The sequence below is a fragment of the Scyliorhinus torazame genome, chromosome 15 (assembly GCF_047496885.1).
Source record: "Scyliorhinus torazame isolate Kashiwa2021f chromosome 15, sScyTor2.1, whole genome shotgun sequence".
Lineage (NCBI taxonomy): Eukaryota > Metazoa > Chordata > Chondrichthyes > Carcharhiniformes > Scyliorhinidae > Scyliorhinus > Scyliorhinus torazame.
Window position 1 is genome coordinate 80,272,857 of NC_092721.1, and position 20,992 is coordinate 80,293,848.

The following is a 20,992-nucleotide window of genomic DNA, read 5'->3' on the forward strand; positions in this document are numbered from 1 at the left end:
CCCCCCCCCCCCAAACACGAAGGGGGGGGGGGTCTCAGGGGGCACAGCGTTGTACACGACCCACATGAGCAGCGCAACCCCCTTGAGAGATGCCATGGCGTGGCTCCAACTGTCCCCCCACCCAACATTAATGTAGCCTATATCTGCACGCCCTGATGATAACCGCCTAATTGTGATGCTTTATCCAACCCCCCCCGCCCCCCACAGGATAAGACAGCTCACAACCAACGTGAGCGTATGAGAACCGGAGGGGGATCACCTGTGCCGGAGGGGGATCACCTGTGCTGCACCCCCGAACCGTTCATGAGCAGAGGGCCCTGGACCGCGCTTGGGGATCCGCCACCCGGGAGGTAGCGCCATGCCAGGTCGGAGGCGCAGAAGCAAGTGGGACAACCCTGCATGGCTACCCCCCCCCTCAGTCCGTCATCCCCCCTCACACTCTGCCCACTGCACCCCCTCATCCCTCCCCCCCTCACACTCTGCCCAATGCACCCCCTCCCCCTCTCACACTGCCCACTGCACCTCCGAATCCCTCCCCCTCATACTCTGCCCACTGCACCCCCTCCCCCTCACATTCTGCCCACTCCACCCCAGAACCCCTCCCCCCTCACACTCTGCCCACTCCTCCCCCTCACCTCTCCCCCCTCACAGTGTCCCCACCACCACCGTACACCTGGCCCAGCGTGTCTAACGAACCCCGTATCATTGTGTTCCCCAGGGCCAGGGGCCAAACGTCCAGGGTCGCCTCGGGCAAGACCCAGCCGTCCATCCGGAAGCTCAGCTGCACCCAGGGACGCACGCCAGAGGGTGGGAGGAAGTCGTACAGGAGGGCCATCCTCTCAGTCCGGGTTCACTGGAGGGGGATGCACCGAGGACGGACAGATACAACACTGAGGGACACAGGACGGGCAGTCAGGACAGTGTTGGCCGTAAACTGCCCGAAGAAAGGGCCATGAGCCAGGACAGTGACGGGGACTGTGGACAGTGACGCACAGAGGACGGCCAGACAGTCCACGGACACACCAGGCATGGAACATGACATGTGCTGCGGGCGCCTTGCTTCGGTCCAAGAGTCGGCCCAGGACACACCAGACTTCTGGACGGATGATGACCTCGAGTTTGTGGCACTGCTGTCACCCACACCATCCACCATCGCAGATACACTCACCTCGGTTGGGCTCCTGGGTCACGGACTGGTGCGCACCACACATCCGAGCCGGAACAGCAGGTGGAGTTTGGAGCAGCCGAGGGGCTGGACGGTTGGAGGGCAGCCCAGGCCCAGCACCCAGCTGCCGCCCAGACGGTTCCTGGAATTACTGGACCCACCCGGCGACCCGATGCATATGGAGACCCGGGGACTGAACAACGGGATGAGGGCCATCTTCCAGCACCTGCAGACGCAGTTGGAGGAGTCCATCCGCGTCCAGGAGCAGCCACCCAGGCCGACACCGCACGGGTGGCGTCCGTGGTGGAGGCAATGGGGGAAACGATTTCAGCCATCGGTCAGGTTTTGCAAGACGTTGGGCTTAATGTGCACGCGTCATCCGTGGCCCAGGAGCGGGCTGCCCTCTCACAGGCAGCCATCTCACAGAGCCAACAGGACATTGCCGCCGCGCTCCGGGCACTGGCCCAGTCCCAGCAGGCCATGGCACAGTCCCAACAGTCCATCGCTGAGAGCATCGGCCGCCTGGCGCATGTGCTGGTTGGCGTAGCGCATTCACAGGTAGAGGTTGCACAGTTCCTGACAGGGATGTCGCACTCCCTAGGCTCCATTCTGCGAACGCTCGGACCCTGGTCGATACCGCTGCAGGCCTCCAGGACTGGCAGCGCATGTCTCTGATCGCACCTCCGTCCCACAGTGAGGTCCGGGCCACCAGGCTCCCCGAGGGAGGAGGTGGTTCTGGGGCCTGTCCCGGTAACCCGAGCAAGGGGGATCCCTGAACACTCGGCCTCCTCCCATTCCGTCCCTGGCGCATCTGGTGGGCAGTGGGCAGGACAGGGTGGCCCCACGCCATCCAGCTCGCCCACCGAGCAGCCTGGCCCATCGAAGCTGGGCTGCCCCAGGAAACGTGTGCCGACAGGGAGCCACGTCGCAGGGCGGGATTCTCAGCAGTCCGCCTCCACTCCTGCTGTACTATCTGGGGATACACCTAGGCGTAGTGGTAGGGCCCGTAAGGCAAAGAAGCTAGACACATAATTAGTTGGCACGGGTGCAGGGCACAGTTTAGTTGTAGGGACTAGGGCATCTGTCTTTGAATGTCACGATTAAAGTCACTGTTACACTGAATTTTGAAGACTCTGTGCTATGTCCGGTGCCAGGGGGCTCGTGAGGGTGACCGAGTGGCGCTGGGGTTTACATTCGGTGCAACAGTGATGCCGGGTGTGCGTCCCGTCCCCCCCCCCCCGTCCCCGTCCCCCCAAAGAAAACTGGACACCGTCATCCTCTGCACTCCGACGCCAGCTACCCCACATGGGCACGTGATGGAGTGTCCGTGACGAACGCAGTGACCACCGAGGTGGATGGTTCAGCTATTGCCTTGAGTCAGACTTTGTCTAACGAATCTGAGCTCACAGCTCATCGCAGAGTGGGCTGTTATCATTCAACATGGCACCGATCACACCCGCTTACACAATCATCAATGTAGTGCAATCCCGTAGTGCCGCAGTGGTAAGGTGATGTGAAATTGGTGCGGTGCAGTGGTGCTGGGGGGCGGTGGGTGCTGGGTGGTGCCTGTGTGCATGACTGGCAGTGCAAGTGGCAGTATTCAGCAAATCCCTCCCCCGCGGTGTGTGAACCGTGCATCCACCAACTCGTCGCGTGCCCACTGTCCTCGTCGGTGCCATCGTGCAGCCTGGCACCCGGGCCGTGTCTGTGTCCGCCCCCCCCCGATGCTCGTCGTCCTCCTCCTCCCCGTTTGCGGAATCTCCGCTGCCATCGATTTCTCCCTGTGCCTCCTCCACCAGGGCATCACCCCTCTGTATGGCTATGTTGTGCAGTGCACAGCAGACCACAACGTTGCTACCGACCCTGTCGGGGCGGTACTGCAGGGCCCCTCCGGAGCGGTCCAGGCACCTGAATCGCATCTTTAGCGCTCCACCACACCCCTGGTTGCTGAATGGGCCTTGTTGTATAGGCTCTCCGCGTTGGTCTGGGGCCTCCGTATTGGCGTCATCAGCCATGACCTCAACGGATAACCCCTGTCACCCAGCAACCAGCACCTCAGTAGGGGGGGGGTGGGAGTCCCTCAAACATTGCGGGGATGAACAACTGTGCGAGAATGTATGCGTCATGCACACTCCTGGGGTACTTTGCGCACACTTGCATGATCCTCATGTGGGGGTCGCAGACCGCCTGAATGTTCATAGAGTATGTGCCCTTCCTGTTCATGAACACTTCCCTGTTGTCTGCAGGCGGGCGCATGGGAACGTGCACGCCATCGATGACACCCTGGACTATTGGTATCCCGGCCACGTTGGAGAATCCACGTGCCCGTGCTTCCTGCTGTGCGTGGTCCTCAGGAAATTGAATGTACCTGTCAGCGATATCGTACAAGGCGTCGGTCACGGACTGGATGCACCTGTGGACTGATGCCTGTGAGATCGCGGATAGGTCCCCGCTCGGCTCCTGGAAAGAACTGGTTGCATAAAAGTTTAGGGCCACCGTCACCTTGACGGGCACCGGTATACTGTGTCCTCCCATTCCACGTGGTGCGAGGTGTGCCACAAGGTGGCATATATGTGCGACCGTCTCCCTGTTGAACTGTAGTCTCCTCCTACAACTAATGTCCGGTAGGACCTCGAAGGACATTCGGTCACGGTATATCCTCTGCCTCACCAGCACCTGCTCCTCCTCCTCATCTCCCCCCCCTGCGCATCGATATCAGTGCCTGCATCCTGTGCATTCCCGACGATCTGGTGGTCAATGTTCCCCTCAGCATCCTCCTGGACATTCCGGCCGTGAGCGCCTGCAGCCTGCGCGGCAACGACGGGGCACTCTGCGGCCATCCCCCTCAGCGGAAACCGCTGCATCCGCAGCCACTCTGAGCCAGCCTAGTCTACGCTGCCAGATGGCCACCTGCAGTGCAGCGGCTCCAACCACTGCGGTGAACATCGCTGTCTGGTTGGCACACATGGTGACATGCAGGAGGGTGGTGGGGGACAGAAAAATGACATGTAACACGGAGGTTCTTGGACACCTCGACAACCAGGTGGCATGGGATACCTGTGTGCCCCGGTGGCCTGGTCTCGCTGCAGACATGCAGCCAGCCTAACCCCTGGTCACTGTCTGCGTCCACCGGTCAGTTCACACCATCCTCACCCGTGCGCCAGTCGCCTCTGTCCATCAGCGAGACGACAACTTGCAGATGTGTCCTCATCACCGTCCTGCCTGGCAGGGCGGCTGACATGTGGCACCCGCGGATAGGCGACACCGGCGGATAGGCGACACCCGCGGATAGGGCAATTTATCATGGCCAATCCACCTAACCTGCACATCTTTGGACTGTGGGAGGAAACCGGAGCACCCGGAGGAAACCCACGCACACACGGGAAGGATGTGCAGACTCCGCACAGACAGTGACCCAAGCCGGAATCGAACCTGGGACCTTGGAGCTGTGAAGCAATTGTGCCATCCACAATGCTACCGTGCTGTCCTAAAATTAAGTTGAGCGCAGATCTGCCACATTGTAATTGCTCAATGTTATTACAATTACGCAGCTCTTCTATCTTCGTTCTGCTTTTTCCCTACCTGGTTGATGTTTTGAAACCACAAAAGCTGAAAATCAATCTTTGTATTAAGTCTTCCATCTCACTAAGGGCACTTCAGGCCAATCCACATCCAACAACCTATGCTTAAAAACTCTGCTCATATTTTTACTGCTATGACAATCCACAACACAAAAAAATCAACAATATTCTTTAAAAAAATTCAATTCACCCTATCTCCCAGCATTAACAGATCCTTTAAAAGAAAATCCAGGATCTGGATCCATAGTTTTCAAGATATTTTGTTTATTCACAAACGCACTAACAAGTATAAGTGGTGAGGTTACATCCGCCTGTCTTCAGTGGTGGAGATTATTGTAATAGGGAATAAGAAAATTGAAGAGGCATTCAGTGAATACTTTGCATCTGACTTCATGGTAGAAGGCAAAACACATTGCAGAAATAAAGGGAAATCAACGGCTTAGTAGAAATGAGAAATTTATCGATATTAATCGATTCGATAATATAGACTTGAGTATTGCAGAAAAAGACACATGCAGCTGAAGCTTTTCATCTTGCACTTTTCAGGATAATTTGATAGATCATCAAATATGAAGTACAAATTGTTCTCTTCACATTTGGTACTCGTGTTAATTTACCTGAAAAGTGCAAGACAAAAAGCTTCAACAGCGTGTGTCTTTTTCAGTGATATTCTTGTAAGTAAAGAAATAACGCTGAAGAAATGAATGGGACAAAGTTAAAGGCTTGGGCATCCTTGTAAGTAAATTTCAAAGCTAACATGCAGGTGAAGCAAGCAATTAAGAAAGCAAATAGTATACTAACCTTTATTAATACAAAACAATTGGAATACAGGAGTGAAGAACATAAGAAATACAAGCTCCGCCATTCAGTATGATCATGGCTGATCTTTGGTTTTGACTCCACATTCCCACCTGCCCTCCGATCCCTTGATTCCCTAAGAGACCAAAAATCTGTCTAATTCAGCTTTAAATATATTCAATGTTGGGAGCAGCCATAACTTAAGAAAGTGTTCAAAAATTGTAAAGGACCTTGGTGAGACCACACCTGAAGTGCTGAGTTACAGTTTTGGTTTCCTTACTTAAGGAAGAACTACCCCTGGAGAAAGTGCAACAGAAGGTTCGATAAACGGACTCCTAGGATGAGATGATTGTCCTATAAGGAGAGATTGAATAAACGTACACTATATCCCTGGATTTTGAAAGCATGAAGAATCTCATTAAAGTATATTAGTTTCTTAATGGGTTTGAAAGAATAGATGCTGCGAGGATGTTTCCCCTAGTAGTTCAATCTAAGACTAGGGCTCACAGTCTCTAAATAAACTTTTTGAACTGATATGAAGAGAAAATTCTTCACTCAAAGCATTGCGGATTCTGGGAATTCTCTACCCCCTGTAGGATTTGGATGTTCAGTCTTTGAATATGGTAAGACAGATTGATAGATTTTTGGATACTGAGGGAATTAAGAGTTTTGGGGATAGTGTGGGAAAGTGGAATTGTGGTAGAAGTTCAGCCATGATTATATTGAATGGTAGAGCATGCTAGAAGGGCTGATTGGTCTACTTGTGCTCCTCTTTCTGTTGTTAGATTCTGCGAATGAAAAATGACCAGTCTATATGTGTGCACTTCACGTGTGATATCCAACTGGAGATCCCATTATGAAGGAGAAAGGGGGTAGGGATCACTGCAATTATCCTATGACCTCAGACTCTACTCGTTGTTTCATAAATCACTCTTGTGGGATCATCAGGTTGGACTACATGTAACCCCCTATTGTGGAAAGTGTTGTCAATCAAAATACATTTCACCTCAATCAGTGGACATGGGATTTCTACTCCAGGCATTTTATTGTTTCCAAGTAGACGTGGAAAGTCGGCTAATTGCTTTCTAAAATATGAAATCGATACTATTAAATGAACAGTTAAGGTTACAATCAATTGGTGAAGGGACTTTATATTGTATATAAGAGTCTATATGCATGGGCATTATATTATATAGAGTCTGTATGTAGCACTGTCTGTAACACCACTACAATATTGTCATCCATTTGCTCAGCATTTGATTTTCCCAGAACCTGTCAAGCTAAATTACATTCCGATAGTGTGCTGAATTGCACACCAATTGAAGAATAAAGAAGATTTTACTGGATAGGTGTTCTGCGTCTCTCTATTATTAGAATTGTCTATCAATTTCAAAAATATCTAATAGCATTTTTATAATTACCACGCTCAATTAATCTCTATTAATGTATTTATCTGCTGAATTCATGTGGTTTAGACCATAAATCTTGGAGATCAAAGTTAACTGTTATATTATTTTGTAGCTGATTATGGTATAGAATCATAGAATTTACAGTGCAGAAGAAGCCGATTCGGCCCATCGAGTTTGCACCAGCCTTTGGAAAGAGCACCCTACTTAAGCCCACACCTCCACCCTATCCCCGTAACCCCACCTAACCTTTTGGACACTAAGGAACAATTTAGCATGGCCAATTCACCTAACCTGCACATCTTTGGACTGTGGGAGGAATCCAGAGGAAACCCACGCAGACACTGGGAGGAAGTGCAATATTTGATTGCTATTGTTTATGCCACGTGTTTAAGGTTCAAAGGTGACTAAAACTGTTATTTAAACAGTTTAACTGCTCAACTGCATTTGGAACGGTTTCTCGGCTGTTACCTAACTGGACCAACATGTTTAATACCAGCATTTTCACTTTGTAAAGGCAGAAAAGATGCAGCGAGAGGAACTCCAGACTCGGGTGGAATTGCTAAATATCATGGAGAAAAAGTACTGTGACCTTGGTCCTGCAAATGACTGCCTAGTGTGGCATGATGGTGAGACATGGAGGTAACCACTGAAGTGATTCCTAAAAACTGTATTATGAAAAATGCTTGTTGATAAAGTATTCCAGATATTGAGAATGATGTTTTTAGGAAGTTAAAAGTAATCTTCGTGTTTGATGTTGTTTTTGAAGAGCTCTTTATTTTGTTAATTGAGAATTTTAAATTAGTAATTTGCTGTGAATAAGAATTTAAATTTCCCTTCAAGAGTAAAAGAACCTTTCAACAAATCACATGATTCAAATAGAATTCTACTCAGAAATGTGTTGCTGTGGTTCATAAGTATTCCTCCATGGATCATAACCATTTGTTTTTAGAGCCTGTGTGGACACAAGTGAATGTGGTGAGCTCAGTAGCTGCGCTGTACTGAGGAATTACAGTGAAGCACAAGAATATGCCTCATTGGGGATATCTGAGATGCTCAACTACTCTGTCAATATTTATGATGAAGGCAACACACTCTGTATTGTGACAAGTGGAGGTAAGACTTTAGTTCACCTGACTCTTGCTCAAATTCTCAAAATTTGGGTAAATGGAGTATATACCTACAGGGAAGAAATATGTGAACTTGAGCAAAAAAGCTATTGTGTGGGTGCTTAGTTTGGTGATTCTTGGGTTCAGTGATATCAGGCACCTAACTAACTAAAAAAGAGTCCATTGCACCAATGTTGATGTTTTGCACGTTCCTTCACTTGCTTGTGGAATTGTCCTGAAACCAGAAAAGCAATTAAGTTCTGAATGAGCTCATTCAGCAACTAGAGTTGTGGCTTTAAACAAGGCTAGATTCAAGAAACGGTAGTACAGTTTATCAAGCGTTCTCAAATGTTGTGTTATCTAACTTAATGTGAGCATTGTCATAAAAATTATTAATTTATATTAAATATTTCACAAAGTCCATTGCTATGGAAATGTCCAATTTCATGACTCATATGTTTTAGGAAAGTAACTTTTAGGTAAACATTCGCAAACAAACCTAAAGCTAAATCACATTCAAATGATGTTTCATGATACTTGTTCAGAGGTAAAAAGACAAGAGTCATAAAACACACATGGGGATGGTTTAGCTGGGGAACTGAAGACCGTAAGCACGAGGAGAATTATTCTGCCTTGTTAAAGGTGTGAATTATCCATGTAATTCCCCAGATCAATGGTAAATAAGGAAGGTTCTTAAATTGCCCATGTACTTTACTTCAAATTGCAGGTTTGGGAATAGTGAGTGATAGGTTTGAATCTCTATTTCAGACATTCCAGGAGTGTCATGCTACCATGGGGATAGGTTGCAAGGAACATACCCTTTTGTGTTGGGTTTATTTGTGTATTTTCTCACAGACCGACATAAGCAGAGAGCAAGCTGACAGCTTTTGGTGCAAGGAAGCAGCTGGAACCTGACGTGGGAAACAAGGGTTTTTCCTGATGTTTGAGCAAGAAAACGATGAGGCCCATGCTTGAGCTGGGTTGTGCACAATCGTGAGATGCATAAACAGAATTAATTGGAGGGTCTCCAGACTGAATACCAGTGGAAGAACCACATGGAATCTCAAACCACGGAAAACACGGAGGAAAATAGTGAATTCCTTAAATATGATTTTGTTTGGTATCAGGAGAAGTGAAGGAACCCTTAAGACCCTAGAAAATGTAGAGACACTCTTGGGTAGGAATAACAGTAGAAAAAGGAATATACTATTGAAATTTCCTGGTTAAATAAAATTGGTTGCAAAATATAGCACTAAGTTAGATGTACTTGCTTTGTTTAATTCTTGTACAGTAAAGGTTTTTGTTGGAAACATGAAATCTTGTGATGTGATTCTTGTAGTTAATACCTGGGAGATTCATTTTATTTTTAAACGGTAATGGTCTCCCTTGAGGTCATAACTTTCTCTTATAGTTTTTTGCTGCCTTCACTACTGGGGATGAGAACCATGAGGTTCCTTTGAAATCCTTGAGTAATGTCCATATAACTTGGGGAGGGGAGTGAAGGCATGGTAGCTAAATTTGCAGACGAGCAAGAAAGTATGTTAAGAAGAAGACATAAGGGATATGCTGAGAGATATAGATAGTTTGAGTCGGCAAGTGTAAAGCTACTGTATCTTTATGTTGGCATTTGTTCTCAACAGGGGCCCATGGGACACATGTAGCTAGTATAGCTGCAGGTTTTTTTCCAGATGATCCTGAACGGAATGGCATAGCACCCGGGGCTCAAATTCTTGCTGTGAAGATTGGTGACACAAGGCTTAGCACCATGGAAACTGGAACAGGGTTGATCAGAGCTGTGAGTGTTCATTTATCAGCCTTTTTAAATTCGGCTGCATTATGCTTTTGATTCATCTTGTTATCGACAAGGATCATTTCAAAATTTACATTTGATTTTCCTCTTATTTTATTTTACTGTTGTAAATATAGATCCCAAAAACAGTCAGCGGGAAAGAGAAAAACAAATATGTAGGCAAGGATTTCAGCTACCCTAATAAAAATTGAGATAAATTATTGTAAAAGATAGAGGTTGCAAAATTGTTAAAACATATTCAGGTAGAAAAGCTCAGCAGAAAATTATCCAGTTATGTCCCTGTCCCTGTAAAGATTTAATCACCTGCTAATGGTCGCATTCCAAGCATTGTCTGGCATCTTTGAATTTGTCTATATATATGTTTCTGGAACATACCTCTTCATTCACCTGAGGAAGGAGCAGCGCTCCGAAAGCTAGTGACATCGAAACAAACCTGTTGGACTTTAACCTGGTGTTGTAAGACTTTGTACTGTATTTAATTGACAGGGAGGCATGGTGGCACAGAAGCTAGCACTGCTACCTCACAGCACCAGGACCCGGGTTAAATTCCAGCCTTGCGTGACTGCCTGTGTGGAGATTGTACGTTCGTTCTCCCTGTGTCTGCGTGAGTTCTCTCCGATGCTCAGGTTTCCTCCCACAGTTCAAAGATGTGCGGATTAGGTTGATTGGCCATGCTAAATTGCCTCTTAGTGTCTAAAAATGTGCAGGTTCGGTGGGTTTACAGGAATAGGACAGTGGAGTGGGTCTAGGTAGGCTATTCTTTCAGAGGCTCAGTGCAGACTTGATGAGTCGAATGGCCTTCTTCTACACTATAGGAATTCTATGGAATTCTATCGTCTCATCTACATGTTCACTTACTGCTCAGTTTGGTTTTGATCTCCACTTCAGTACAGCCTTGATTCAAACATTGACAGAAGAGCTGAATTCTAGAGATGAGGTGAGAGTGACAGTCCTTGACATCAAGTCAGCATTTGACAAAATGCAGCATCAAGGAGAAAAATTGAAGTCAATGGGAACCAGGGGGATGCTCTCTACCAGTTTGAGTTATAGCCAACACAAAGGAGATGGGTGTGATTGTTAGAGACCAATTGTTTTAGCCAGGCCATCACTGCAGGAATTCTTCACAGTAGTGTCCTATGCCCAACTATTTTCAGATCCTTATTAATGACCTTTCCCCTTCCCCATAAGGTCAGAACTGGAATGTCCACTGACGAATGCAGCATGTTCAGTATCATCCGCAACTCTTCAGATACTGAAGCAGTTCACTCTTACGTGCAGCAAGGCCTAGATAACATTCAGGTGTTAGCTGAAAAATAGAAAGTGCCATCAGTGCCACGTAATGGCAAGGCAATAACCACCACCAACAAGAAAGAATCCTTGACATTCAACAGCATGACATTGTTGCAACCCACCATCAACATCCTGGGGTTACTATTGACCAGAAATTTAATTGGATCAGCCACATAAATCCTATGCTTACAAGAGCAGGACAGAGTTTGGGAATTCTGTGACAAGTAATTCACCACCTGAACCCCCTAAGCCTGTCCACTATTTACAAGGCACATGTCAGGAGTGTGGTGGAATATTCCCAACCTGTCTGGGTGAATGTAGCTCCAACAACACTGATGAAGCTCGACACGTCCTGGCCAAAGCAACCTGCTTGACCGGCACCCCGTACATCATCATAAACATTCATTCCTGCCAGCATTAGCGCACACTGGCAGCAGTTTGTATAATCTTAACAGATGGACTGCAGCAACTCTACAAGTCTCTTCTGATAGCACCTTCCAAACCTGTGACTCCTAAAACTTCGAAAGCCAAGGGCAGCAGATGTACAGGAGCATCGTCACTTGCAGGTTCCCCTCCAAGTTCCATACAATCCTGACTTGGAAAGGTATTGCTCGTCCTTCACTGTTTCTAGACCAAAACGCCTGGGACTTCTTACCACGCAGCACTGTGTAGGATGGGCAACGTTATGCTGGCCTTGCCAGCATTGCTCATTTGAACAAATTTCATGAGCATGCTGTTGTTATTTAAAGTGACAAATATAAAAATGCTTTAAAAATTGTAGGGAGTTAAGTTAATATTCTTTCATGAATTTCACAGTTCACAATGCATTTCAAAGATGTGATAACAATACCTGCTCATTCTCGTTTTATAAATTACTTGAAAAATGTGGAATTCTTCTTGGCCGACGCCGAAATCGAGGCGTGCAATCGGGCGGAGAATAGCTCCCGATGCTGAAATCGCGGCAGGCGCCAGTTTGAAGCTGAATCGCCATGCTCTGTCTTCCAAAAAACAACGTCAATGCGACGCACGGCGCGTGTAGTTGAAACACCGTTCGCGTCTCATTAGTGGGCCCACCCGCGATTGTCTGTCTCCGATGGGCCGAGTTCCCGATGGCGCGGACCATGTGTGCTCTCACAAATTGTGAACCTGGCGTGGTGACTGCTGAGAGAGAGAGAGAGGGGTATGGACCGTATCCAGCACCACCATACTTCGTCGACAGCCATGCCGCTGGCTGGGGGGCTTCTGCCAGAGGTGGGGGGAGTAGTTTTGGGTGGTCAGGAGGTGTGCTGTGGGTCAGGCTGGACGGGTACTGTCAGCAAGGCACTGACAGCCCACTGTAAACCTTGTGCCCTGGGTCTTACAGGTGACCCCCCCCCAGGGTACCCCCTGGATGCCCTCTGGCCCCAGCCGACCCATCAGCTGTAAGGGCGCTCCAGCGCAACCTGTCCCATCTTTTCAGCCCCTAGCAGTGTGTGTGTGGGGGGTGCATAGTTTAAGCGCGGCTGCAGCTTGTCAGCCCTGCGAGTGTCAATCACGGACTTGGTGATTCCCGCATCGTTTTTAGTGGGTTTCGATGGGGTTCCACGCAGTGCTGGTGCTAGCCCCTCACCGGTAGCAGAATCGGCACAGGTGTGGTGCCGATTTTTCTGATGTGAAAGTTCACAGATTCTCCGTTGGCGCCAGCGCTTAGACTCAGAAACAGAGAATCCCGCCTCCGAGGTTTTGAAAAGGGTTCTGAGATTTTTCACAATGCCTGATTGTCTTGTGCAAAAATATTTCAGCCTGGAATATATTTAAGCCTTGTTCTTATTCTATCAACAGATGATTGAAGCAATAAAATATAAATGTGATCTTGTAAACTACAGCTATGGTGAGGCTACACATTGGCCCAATGCAGGGTGAGTATAATTGATCAGTGCTTTGCTAACACGATGTCAAATGAATAAAATTATAGATCATTGGATTGACATGTAGAATCAAATTTGACAGACAATGGGTTTGAATTGTTAATGGAAAGGGAAATAAATTACCATTAGCGTGAACCTTGGCATTGCTTTTTTCTATCAATGAATGTTCCAAGATTGTTCTACTACAGTCTCTATTGCTTAAAATGAACATTACCCAAACACTGTTAACTCGTAGCTATTTGCATTAGCACCTATTACACAATCAAAAGCAAAACACTGGCAGATGCTGGAAACCTGAAATAAAACAGAAAATATTGGAAGAGAGGGAGAAACAGAGTTTCCATTTCAGGTCAAGGATTTTTCTTCAGTACTGAAGAAAGAGAAATGTTATTGATTTTGAGCAAGTGAAAAGGGGGAAAGCAGGGGGAAGAACAAAAGGAAAGGTCTCCGATGGTGTGTAGCATGGAAGAGATTAAATGACAAAAGGTTTCATGGTACATAATGCAAAGCGAATGGTAGCACAGCTTTTACCACTGTTGCTTCACAGCTTTAGGATCCCATGTTCGATTCCCGGCTTGGCTACTGTCTGTGCGGAGTCTGCAAGTTCTCCCCGTGGGTTTCCTCTGGGTGCTCCGGTTTCCTCCCACAAGTCCCGAAAGACGTGCTGTTAGGTAATTGGCGGATTCTGAATTCTCCCTCTGTGTACCGTAACAGGGGCGGAGTGTGGCGACTAGGGGATTTTCACAGCAACTTCATTACAGTGTTAATGTCGACCTACTTGGGACATTAATAAGGATTATCATTATTATTGATGGTTGTAATAAAGAAACAAAATATTTGTCCAGAGTGGGTATCAAAAGCAGAATAATGAACAGCTATCTCTCAATCAAACATATGAAAACCAAGATTAAGACCGTCACATAGAAATAAAAACAGAAATGCAAAGAGGGCGGGGCAGAGCAGAGTGTATGAGAAGACCATAAGATATAGGAGCAGTATTAGGCCACTCGGCCCATTGAGTCTGCTCCGCCATTCAATCATGGCTGATATTTTTTCCTTCCTTCTCCCCATAACCCCTGATCCCCTTATTAATCAAGAACCTATCTATCTCTGTCTGAAAGACACTCCGCGATTTGGCCTCCACGGGCTTCCGCGGCAGAGTTCCACAGATTCACCACCCTCTGGCTGAAGAAATTCCTCCTCATCTCTGTTTTAAAAGATCGTCCCTTTGGTCTGAGATTGTGCTAGTTCTAGTTTTTCCGACTAGTGGAAATGTCCTCTCCACATGCACTCTATCCAGGCCTTGTATTGTCCTGTAAGTTTCAATAAGATCCCCCCTCATCCTTCTAAACTCCAACGAGTACAGACCCAGAGTCCTCAACCGTCCCTCATACAACAAGCTCTTCATTCCAGGGATCATTCTTCTGAACCTCCTCTGGACCCTTTCCAAGGCCAGCACATATCCTCCCTTAGATATGGGGCCCAAAACTGCTCACAGTACTCAAAATGGGGTCTGATCAGATCGTTATACAGCCTCATAAGTATATCCCTGGTCTTGTATTCTAGCCCTCTCGACATGAATGCTAAACATTGCATTTGCCTTCCTAACTATTGACTGAACCTGCACGTTAAACTTAAGAGAACCTGAACTAGAACTCCCAAGTCCCTTTGTGCTTCTGATTTCCTACAGTCTTGTATGCTTTATTTTAAATATATTGGTTTAGATATTAAACAGGTAGACCTGGAATAACATTAAATCAGTAATCCTATTTAGAGAGTGTTACTGCAATCCTGGTTAGCGTTTATATCTGAAGATGAGAAAGAGCAAAGCTTGATTGGTCAGTTAAACTGGTTGTGCACTAGGCCAGACCAGATGCTAATTTTGATATGTTACAGTTAAGTACTAGGATGACATAACCTAAAGTTGAGAATATTATAATGGCAAATAAAAACATGAAGAAAATTAAGTCAGGATAAATGTGTACAAGTTCCCATCCTTGAGTGACCCAAAGAACACAAAGTTTCACCTTCCGATAGGTATTCGATTGCAGCTGTTTCCATTGCATTTCTTATGGATGATCATTGGAAATGTTCTTTAGCTTGGATGTTTCAAAGATGGAAAGTGTTGTCCAAAGTACTTGTTGCCAAAACACTGGCCCTTGGTGGAGGCAGTGGACGTCGGATTCTATTTGTCAAATATTATAAGTGAGTTTCTGTATAAGAGTTGCACTGCTGATAGTAACTCAAATGAATTTTAGGTACAACTCCCATGAAAAATACGAGTAAGATAAAGTAAAGGTTAACCTTGCTGGTTTGAAACAAATTCTACATAGAAAAGAAATCTCTAACTTAAAGGATTGGATTCAAAGAACAAAGAAATGTACAGCACAGGAACAGGCCCTTCGGCCCTCCAAGCCCGTGCCGACCATGCTGCCCGACTAAACTACAATCTTCTACACTTCCTGGGTCCGTATCCTTCTATTCCCATCCTATTCATATATTTGTCAAGGTGCCCCTTAAATGTCCCTATCGTTTCTGCTTCCACTACCTCCTCCGGTAGTGAGTTCCAGGCACCCACTACCCTCTGCGTAAAAAACTTGCCTCGTACATCTACTCTAAACCTTGCCCCTCTCACCTTAAACCTATGCCCCCTAGTAATTGACCCCTCTACCCTGGGGAAAAGCCTCTGACTATCTACTCTGTCTATGCCCCTCATAATTTTGTATACCTCTATCAGGTCTCCCCTCAACCTCCTTCGTTCCAGTGAGAACAAACCGAGTTTATTCAACCGCTCCTCATAGCTAATGCCCTCCATACCAGGCAACATTCTGGTAAATCTCTTCTGCACCCTCTCTAAAGCCTCCACATCCTTCTGGTAGTGTGGCGACCAGAATTGAACACTATACTCCAACTGTGGCCTAACTAAGGTTCTATACAGCTGCAACATGACTTGCCAATTCTTATACTCAAGCCACCAGTTGTATTGTTTCACCAAAAGAAATGCATCAATGAGAATGTATTTAGGGATCCTGGGGGAGATGCATCTCACAATGTCATGAGAATATGAAAGTTTTTAAAAAATTTATTTTAAAGTTTTTGTGAGTTAAGAATGATTGAAAATTAACACCACTGAATTATCAGCTGCAGAATGTATTAGTGACTGTCTAATGCTATTGGTGTATGATCTAATCAAAACAGACACCTGCATAATGGACTAAGTGGCTGTTTGGTTGGCTTTGTAACCTAATTCTCAGACCAACAAGGCAGAGTAATCAAGCCAACTTTTTAGGTGAAATTTATTTAATAATTCAAACAATTTCTGAAGACTCATGACTCAACTTGGCTAAATTATCCAGAAATTAATTGCATTGAAGCAAAATGTATATTGAAATAAGTATAAAGAGGTTGAAAGATTAACCGATGGTTTAGTGTTTATATGCCAGTTATTTATGGTGCTGATCAGTGAGGAATTGTTGACTTTTTTTCCCCCCACTATCTTATAGTGGCTTTCGTGAAAAGCTCAGAAAATGTACGGTGATAAATGTGAAATTTCATGACTGTGAATAGGCTACTGATACGAGTGATTTTGATGACGTTGATTTGATGTACTGCAAAATGGATATTATAATTGAAAAGAGTCCCAATACATTAAGTGGGTGATTATAATGTTTTAAATATGTAAATTATGTTGCAGAAGTTTGGCATAACATCCTGTTCTTTGTTTTATTCCACTTTCCATTTCAGATGCATTTGCGAAGTAATTAACGAAGCAGTATTGAAGTACAATGTAATCTATGTGTCAAGTGCAGGCAACAATGGACCTTGCCTTTCCACTGTTGGGTGTCCAGGTGGAACTACTTCCAGTGTCATTGGTAGGAACTGGTTTTATTTAACTTCTTTGTGACTATATCCAGAGATTTGTTTTTCAAATTCCTTCCACCAATTTTCTCCCTTTCCCAAAGACACTCACTGTTGCTGAGGTTCCACAGCAGATACCAAGTGCTTCTTGTACCTCACTCAAAACATGGAACATAGGAAAATACAGCACAGAACAGGCCCTTCGGCCCACAATGTTGTGCCGAACGTTTGTCCTGGATTTAAGAACAAATTAATGTACACCCCATCATTCTACCGTAATCCATGTACCTATCCAATAGCCGCTTGAAGGTCCCTAATGTTTCTGACTCAACTACTTCCACAGGCAGTGCATTCCATGCCCCCACTACTCTCTGGATAAAAAACCTACCTCTGACATCCCCCCTATATCTTCCACCATTCACCTTAAATTTATGTCCCTTTGTAATGGTTTGTTCCACCCGGGGAAAAAGTCTCTGACTGTCTACTCTATCTATTCCCCATGTCACCTTGTAAACCTCTATCAAGTCGCCCTTCTTCCTTCTCCGTTCTAATGAGAAAAGGCCGAGCACCCTCAACGTTTCCCCGTAAGACCTATTCTCCATTCCAGGCAACATCCTGATGAATCTCCTTTGCACCTTTTCCAAAGCTTCCACATCCTTCTTAATATGAAGCAACCAGAACTGCACCCAGTACTCCAAATGTGGCCTTACCAAGGTTTTGTACAGCTGCATCATCACCTCACAGCTCTTAAATTCAATCCCTCTGCTAATGAACGGTAGCACACCGTAGGCCTTCTTCACAGCTCTATCCACTTGACTGGCAACTTTCAAAGATCTATGAACATAGACCCCAAGATCTCTCTGCTCCTCCACATTGCCAAGAACCCTACCGTTAACCCTGTATTCCGCATTCATATTTGTCCTTCCAAAATGGACAACCTCACACTTTTCAGGGTTATACTCCATCTGCCACTTCTCAGCCCAGCTCTGCATCCTATCTAGGTCTCTTTGCAGCCGACAACAGCCCTCCTCACTATCCACAACTCCACCAATCTTCGTATCGTCTGCAAATTTACTGACCCACCCTTCAACTCCCTCATCCAAGTCATTAATGAAAATTGCAAATAGCAGAGCACCCAGAACTGATCCCTGTGGTACGCCACTGGTAACTGGGATCCAGGCTGAATATTTGCCATCCACCACCACTCTCTGACTTCTATCGGTTAGCCAGTTAGTTATCCAACTGGCCAAATTTCCCACTATCCCATGCCTCCTTACTTTCTGCATAAGCCTACCAAGGGGAACCTTATCAAATGCCTTACTAAAATCCATGTACACTACATCCACTGCTTTACCTTCATCCATGTGCTTGGTCACCTCCTCAAAGAATTCAATAAAACTTGTGAGGCAAGACCTACCCCTCACAAATCCGTGCTGACTATTCCTAATCAAGCAGTGTCTTTCCAGATGCTCAGAAATCCTATCCCTCAGTACCCTTTCCATTACTTTGCCAACCACCGAAGTAAGACTAACGGGCTGTAATTCCCAGGGTTATCCCTTTGAACAGGGGCACGACATTCGCCACTCTTCAATCCCTAAGTACAACCCCTGTTGACAGTAAGGACGAAAAGATCATTGCCAACGGCTCTGCAATTTCATCTCTTGCTTCCCATAGAATCCTTGGATATATCCCTTCAGGCCCAGGGGACTTGTCTATCCTCAAGTTTTTCAAAATGCCAAACACATCTTCCTTCCTAACAAGTATCCCCTCAAGCTTACCAATCTGTTTCACACTGTCCTATCCAACAATATGGCCTCTCTCATTTGTAAATACTGAAGATAAGTACTCGTTCAAGACCTCTCCTATCTCTTCAAACTCAATACACAATCTCCCGCTACTGTCCTTGATCGGACCTACCCTCGCTCTAGTCATTCTCATATTTCTCACATTTGTGTAAAAGGCCTTGGGGTTTTCCTTGATCCTACCCGCCAAAGATTTTTCATGCCCTCTCTTAGCTCTCCTGGTCCCTTTCTTCAGTTCCCTCCTGGCTATCTTGTATCCCTCCAGCGCCCTGTCTGAACCTTGTTTCCTCAGCCTTACATAAGTATCCTTCTTCCTCTTAAGAAGACATTCAACCTCCCTTGTCAACCATGGTTCCCTCACTCGACCATCTCTTCCCTGCCTGACAGGGACAAACATATCAAGGACACGTAGTATCTGTTCCTTGAACAAGTTCCACATGTCAATTCTGTCCTTCCCTGACAGCCTATGTTCCCAACTTATGCACTTCAGTTCTTGTCTGACAGCATCATATTTACCCTTCCCCCAATTGTAAACCTTGCCCTGTTGCACGCACCTATCCCTCTCCATTACTAAAGTGAAAGTCACAGAATTGTGGTTACTATCTCCAAAATGCTCCCCCACTAACAAATCTATCACTTGCCCTGGTTCATTACCAAGTACCAAATCCAATATGGCCTTCCCTCAAGTGTTGTGAACTTAGACATTGACTGCCTACAAGCAAATTAACACAGTGATCATCACCGTCAAACTTTATCCTGCTTTCCTCTAATGTCCATTTCCTGCACACTTACAGCAAGGGTAAGCAGACCACAATACGAGAGGTGAGGTGTTGCAGGATATTGTCTTGATCAATTTTCAGAATCTCAACCAAGAGACATTGAGAGGATCTGTATTGCTGCTATAGCCATACTGGCTAAAATCAGCTCACTCAGTACCGATCAGGGGTCAGACCTAATCCTTTCCAATGTATACGGCACTATTGCTAACTAAATATTAACATACCAATTAGGAGCAGAAGTAAGCCATTTGACCCTTTGAGCCTGCTCCACCATTTAATACGATCATGGCTGATCTGTTTGTGTTTTGAATTCCACTTTCCATCCACCCCCAATAACTTTTGATTCCCTTGCCTAACAAGAATCCATCTACCACCACCTTAAAAATATTCAACCATCCCCCCTTCACCATCTTCTGAGGCAGAGAGTTCCAAAGTCTCCCAGCCCTCTGAGAGAAAGAAATCTGTGTCATCTCTGTCCTAAATGGACAACTTCTAATTTTAAAACAGTGACAATAGTTCTGGGCTTAACTACAAGAGGGAACATTCTTTCCACATCTACCTTGTGTTACGGCACCCTGGGCTAGTGTACAGTCGATTTCTGCCCAACCGTTGGCATCTCAGACGCTAACTGCAATGCTTCCTTCAAACTCTCTGTACTCATGGGTGAAGCTACAATCTTCACTCCCGCTAAATCATTCCCAAAAGTAAGTCTACTCCTTCCACTGGAAATTCCTTAACCACTCCAACAGCTAAATCACACTCCAATTGCACTTTATACAATGGAACCCAACTTCCACCTACTCCATTCACTAATACCTCTGCTTTTACTGAACTCTCTGGAAGGAAAACCAAATTCTTCTCCACCACAAGAGTTTGAGTAGCCCCTTTGGCCCTTAAAATTTTTATGGGTTTGGCTACATCAGCTGAGGAAAATGGGTTGACCTTCCCCTTAGACTGAAAATCAGCATAGCTCTGATCTACATCATTCCTAACACCTGCTCCCACAGCAGTGTTCACCTCAGTTCTCCTGAATCCAGTTAATGCTGCAGTTTGCACCATAGTATTCTCCAATATTGTTCCATTTTCAGTAATCTCCCAGTGGGCTTTCCTTGCAACTTCCAAAAGACTGACTGGATACTTTGTTAAAATGGTGACACCTAGGCTTCCAAGTCTCATATCCACCCCCTTCCTGGCCTGAGGAGAAGGAGATCTCAGAGCATTCCCAGCCATCTATTCACTATCTCGCCTATCTGCCTCCTCTCACTCTTCCACTTCCTATTCTTTTCAAAACTAAGCGGTGATGGAACAAAGAGTTAAATTTATGGATTAGCTCATAATAATAAGCCATAATTGCTGCTTGTCTAGCAGTTTTCACTCTCTGGACTTCAACACGGATTATTATTGTAGAAGGTAGGAAATCCTTAAACTTCTTTCAGAGAATGACCTCTCTCTCAAAGCCTCATGGGTAGTTTCAACTCCCAATGCTA

The 20,992-nt window shown here is 45.9% G+C and overlaps 1 protein-coding gene across 5 annotated transcripts in view; it reads left to right on the forward strand.

Moving 5' to 3' along the window:
* Positions 1–20,992, forward strand: part of tpp2 (tripeptidyl peptidase 2) — a 248,320-nt gene that overhangs the window by 63,361 nt on the left and 163,967 nt on the right. For all 5 annotated transcript variants that reach the window (XR_011935147.1, XR_011935148.1, XM_072476327.1 and 2 more), the window contains exons 5-9: positions 7,468–7,592; positions 7,903–8,066; positions 9,700–9,854; positions 12,981–13,057; positions 16,811–16,938. Coding sequence is in view for 3 of the 5 variants with exons in the window: in XM_072476327.1 (XP_072332428.1) it covers positions 7,468–7,592; positions 7,903–8,066; positions 9,700–9,854; positions 12,981–13,057; positions 16,811–16,938 (649 nt within the window). In the remaining 2 variants the exon portion in view is untranslated. The remainder of the gene's footprint in view (positions 1–7,467; positions 7,593–7,902; positions 8,067–9,699; positions 9,855–12,980; positions 13,058–16,810; positions 16,939–20,992) is intronic.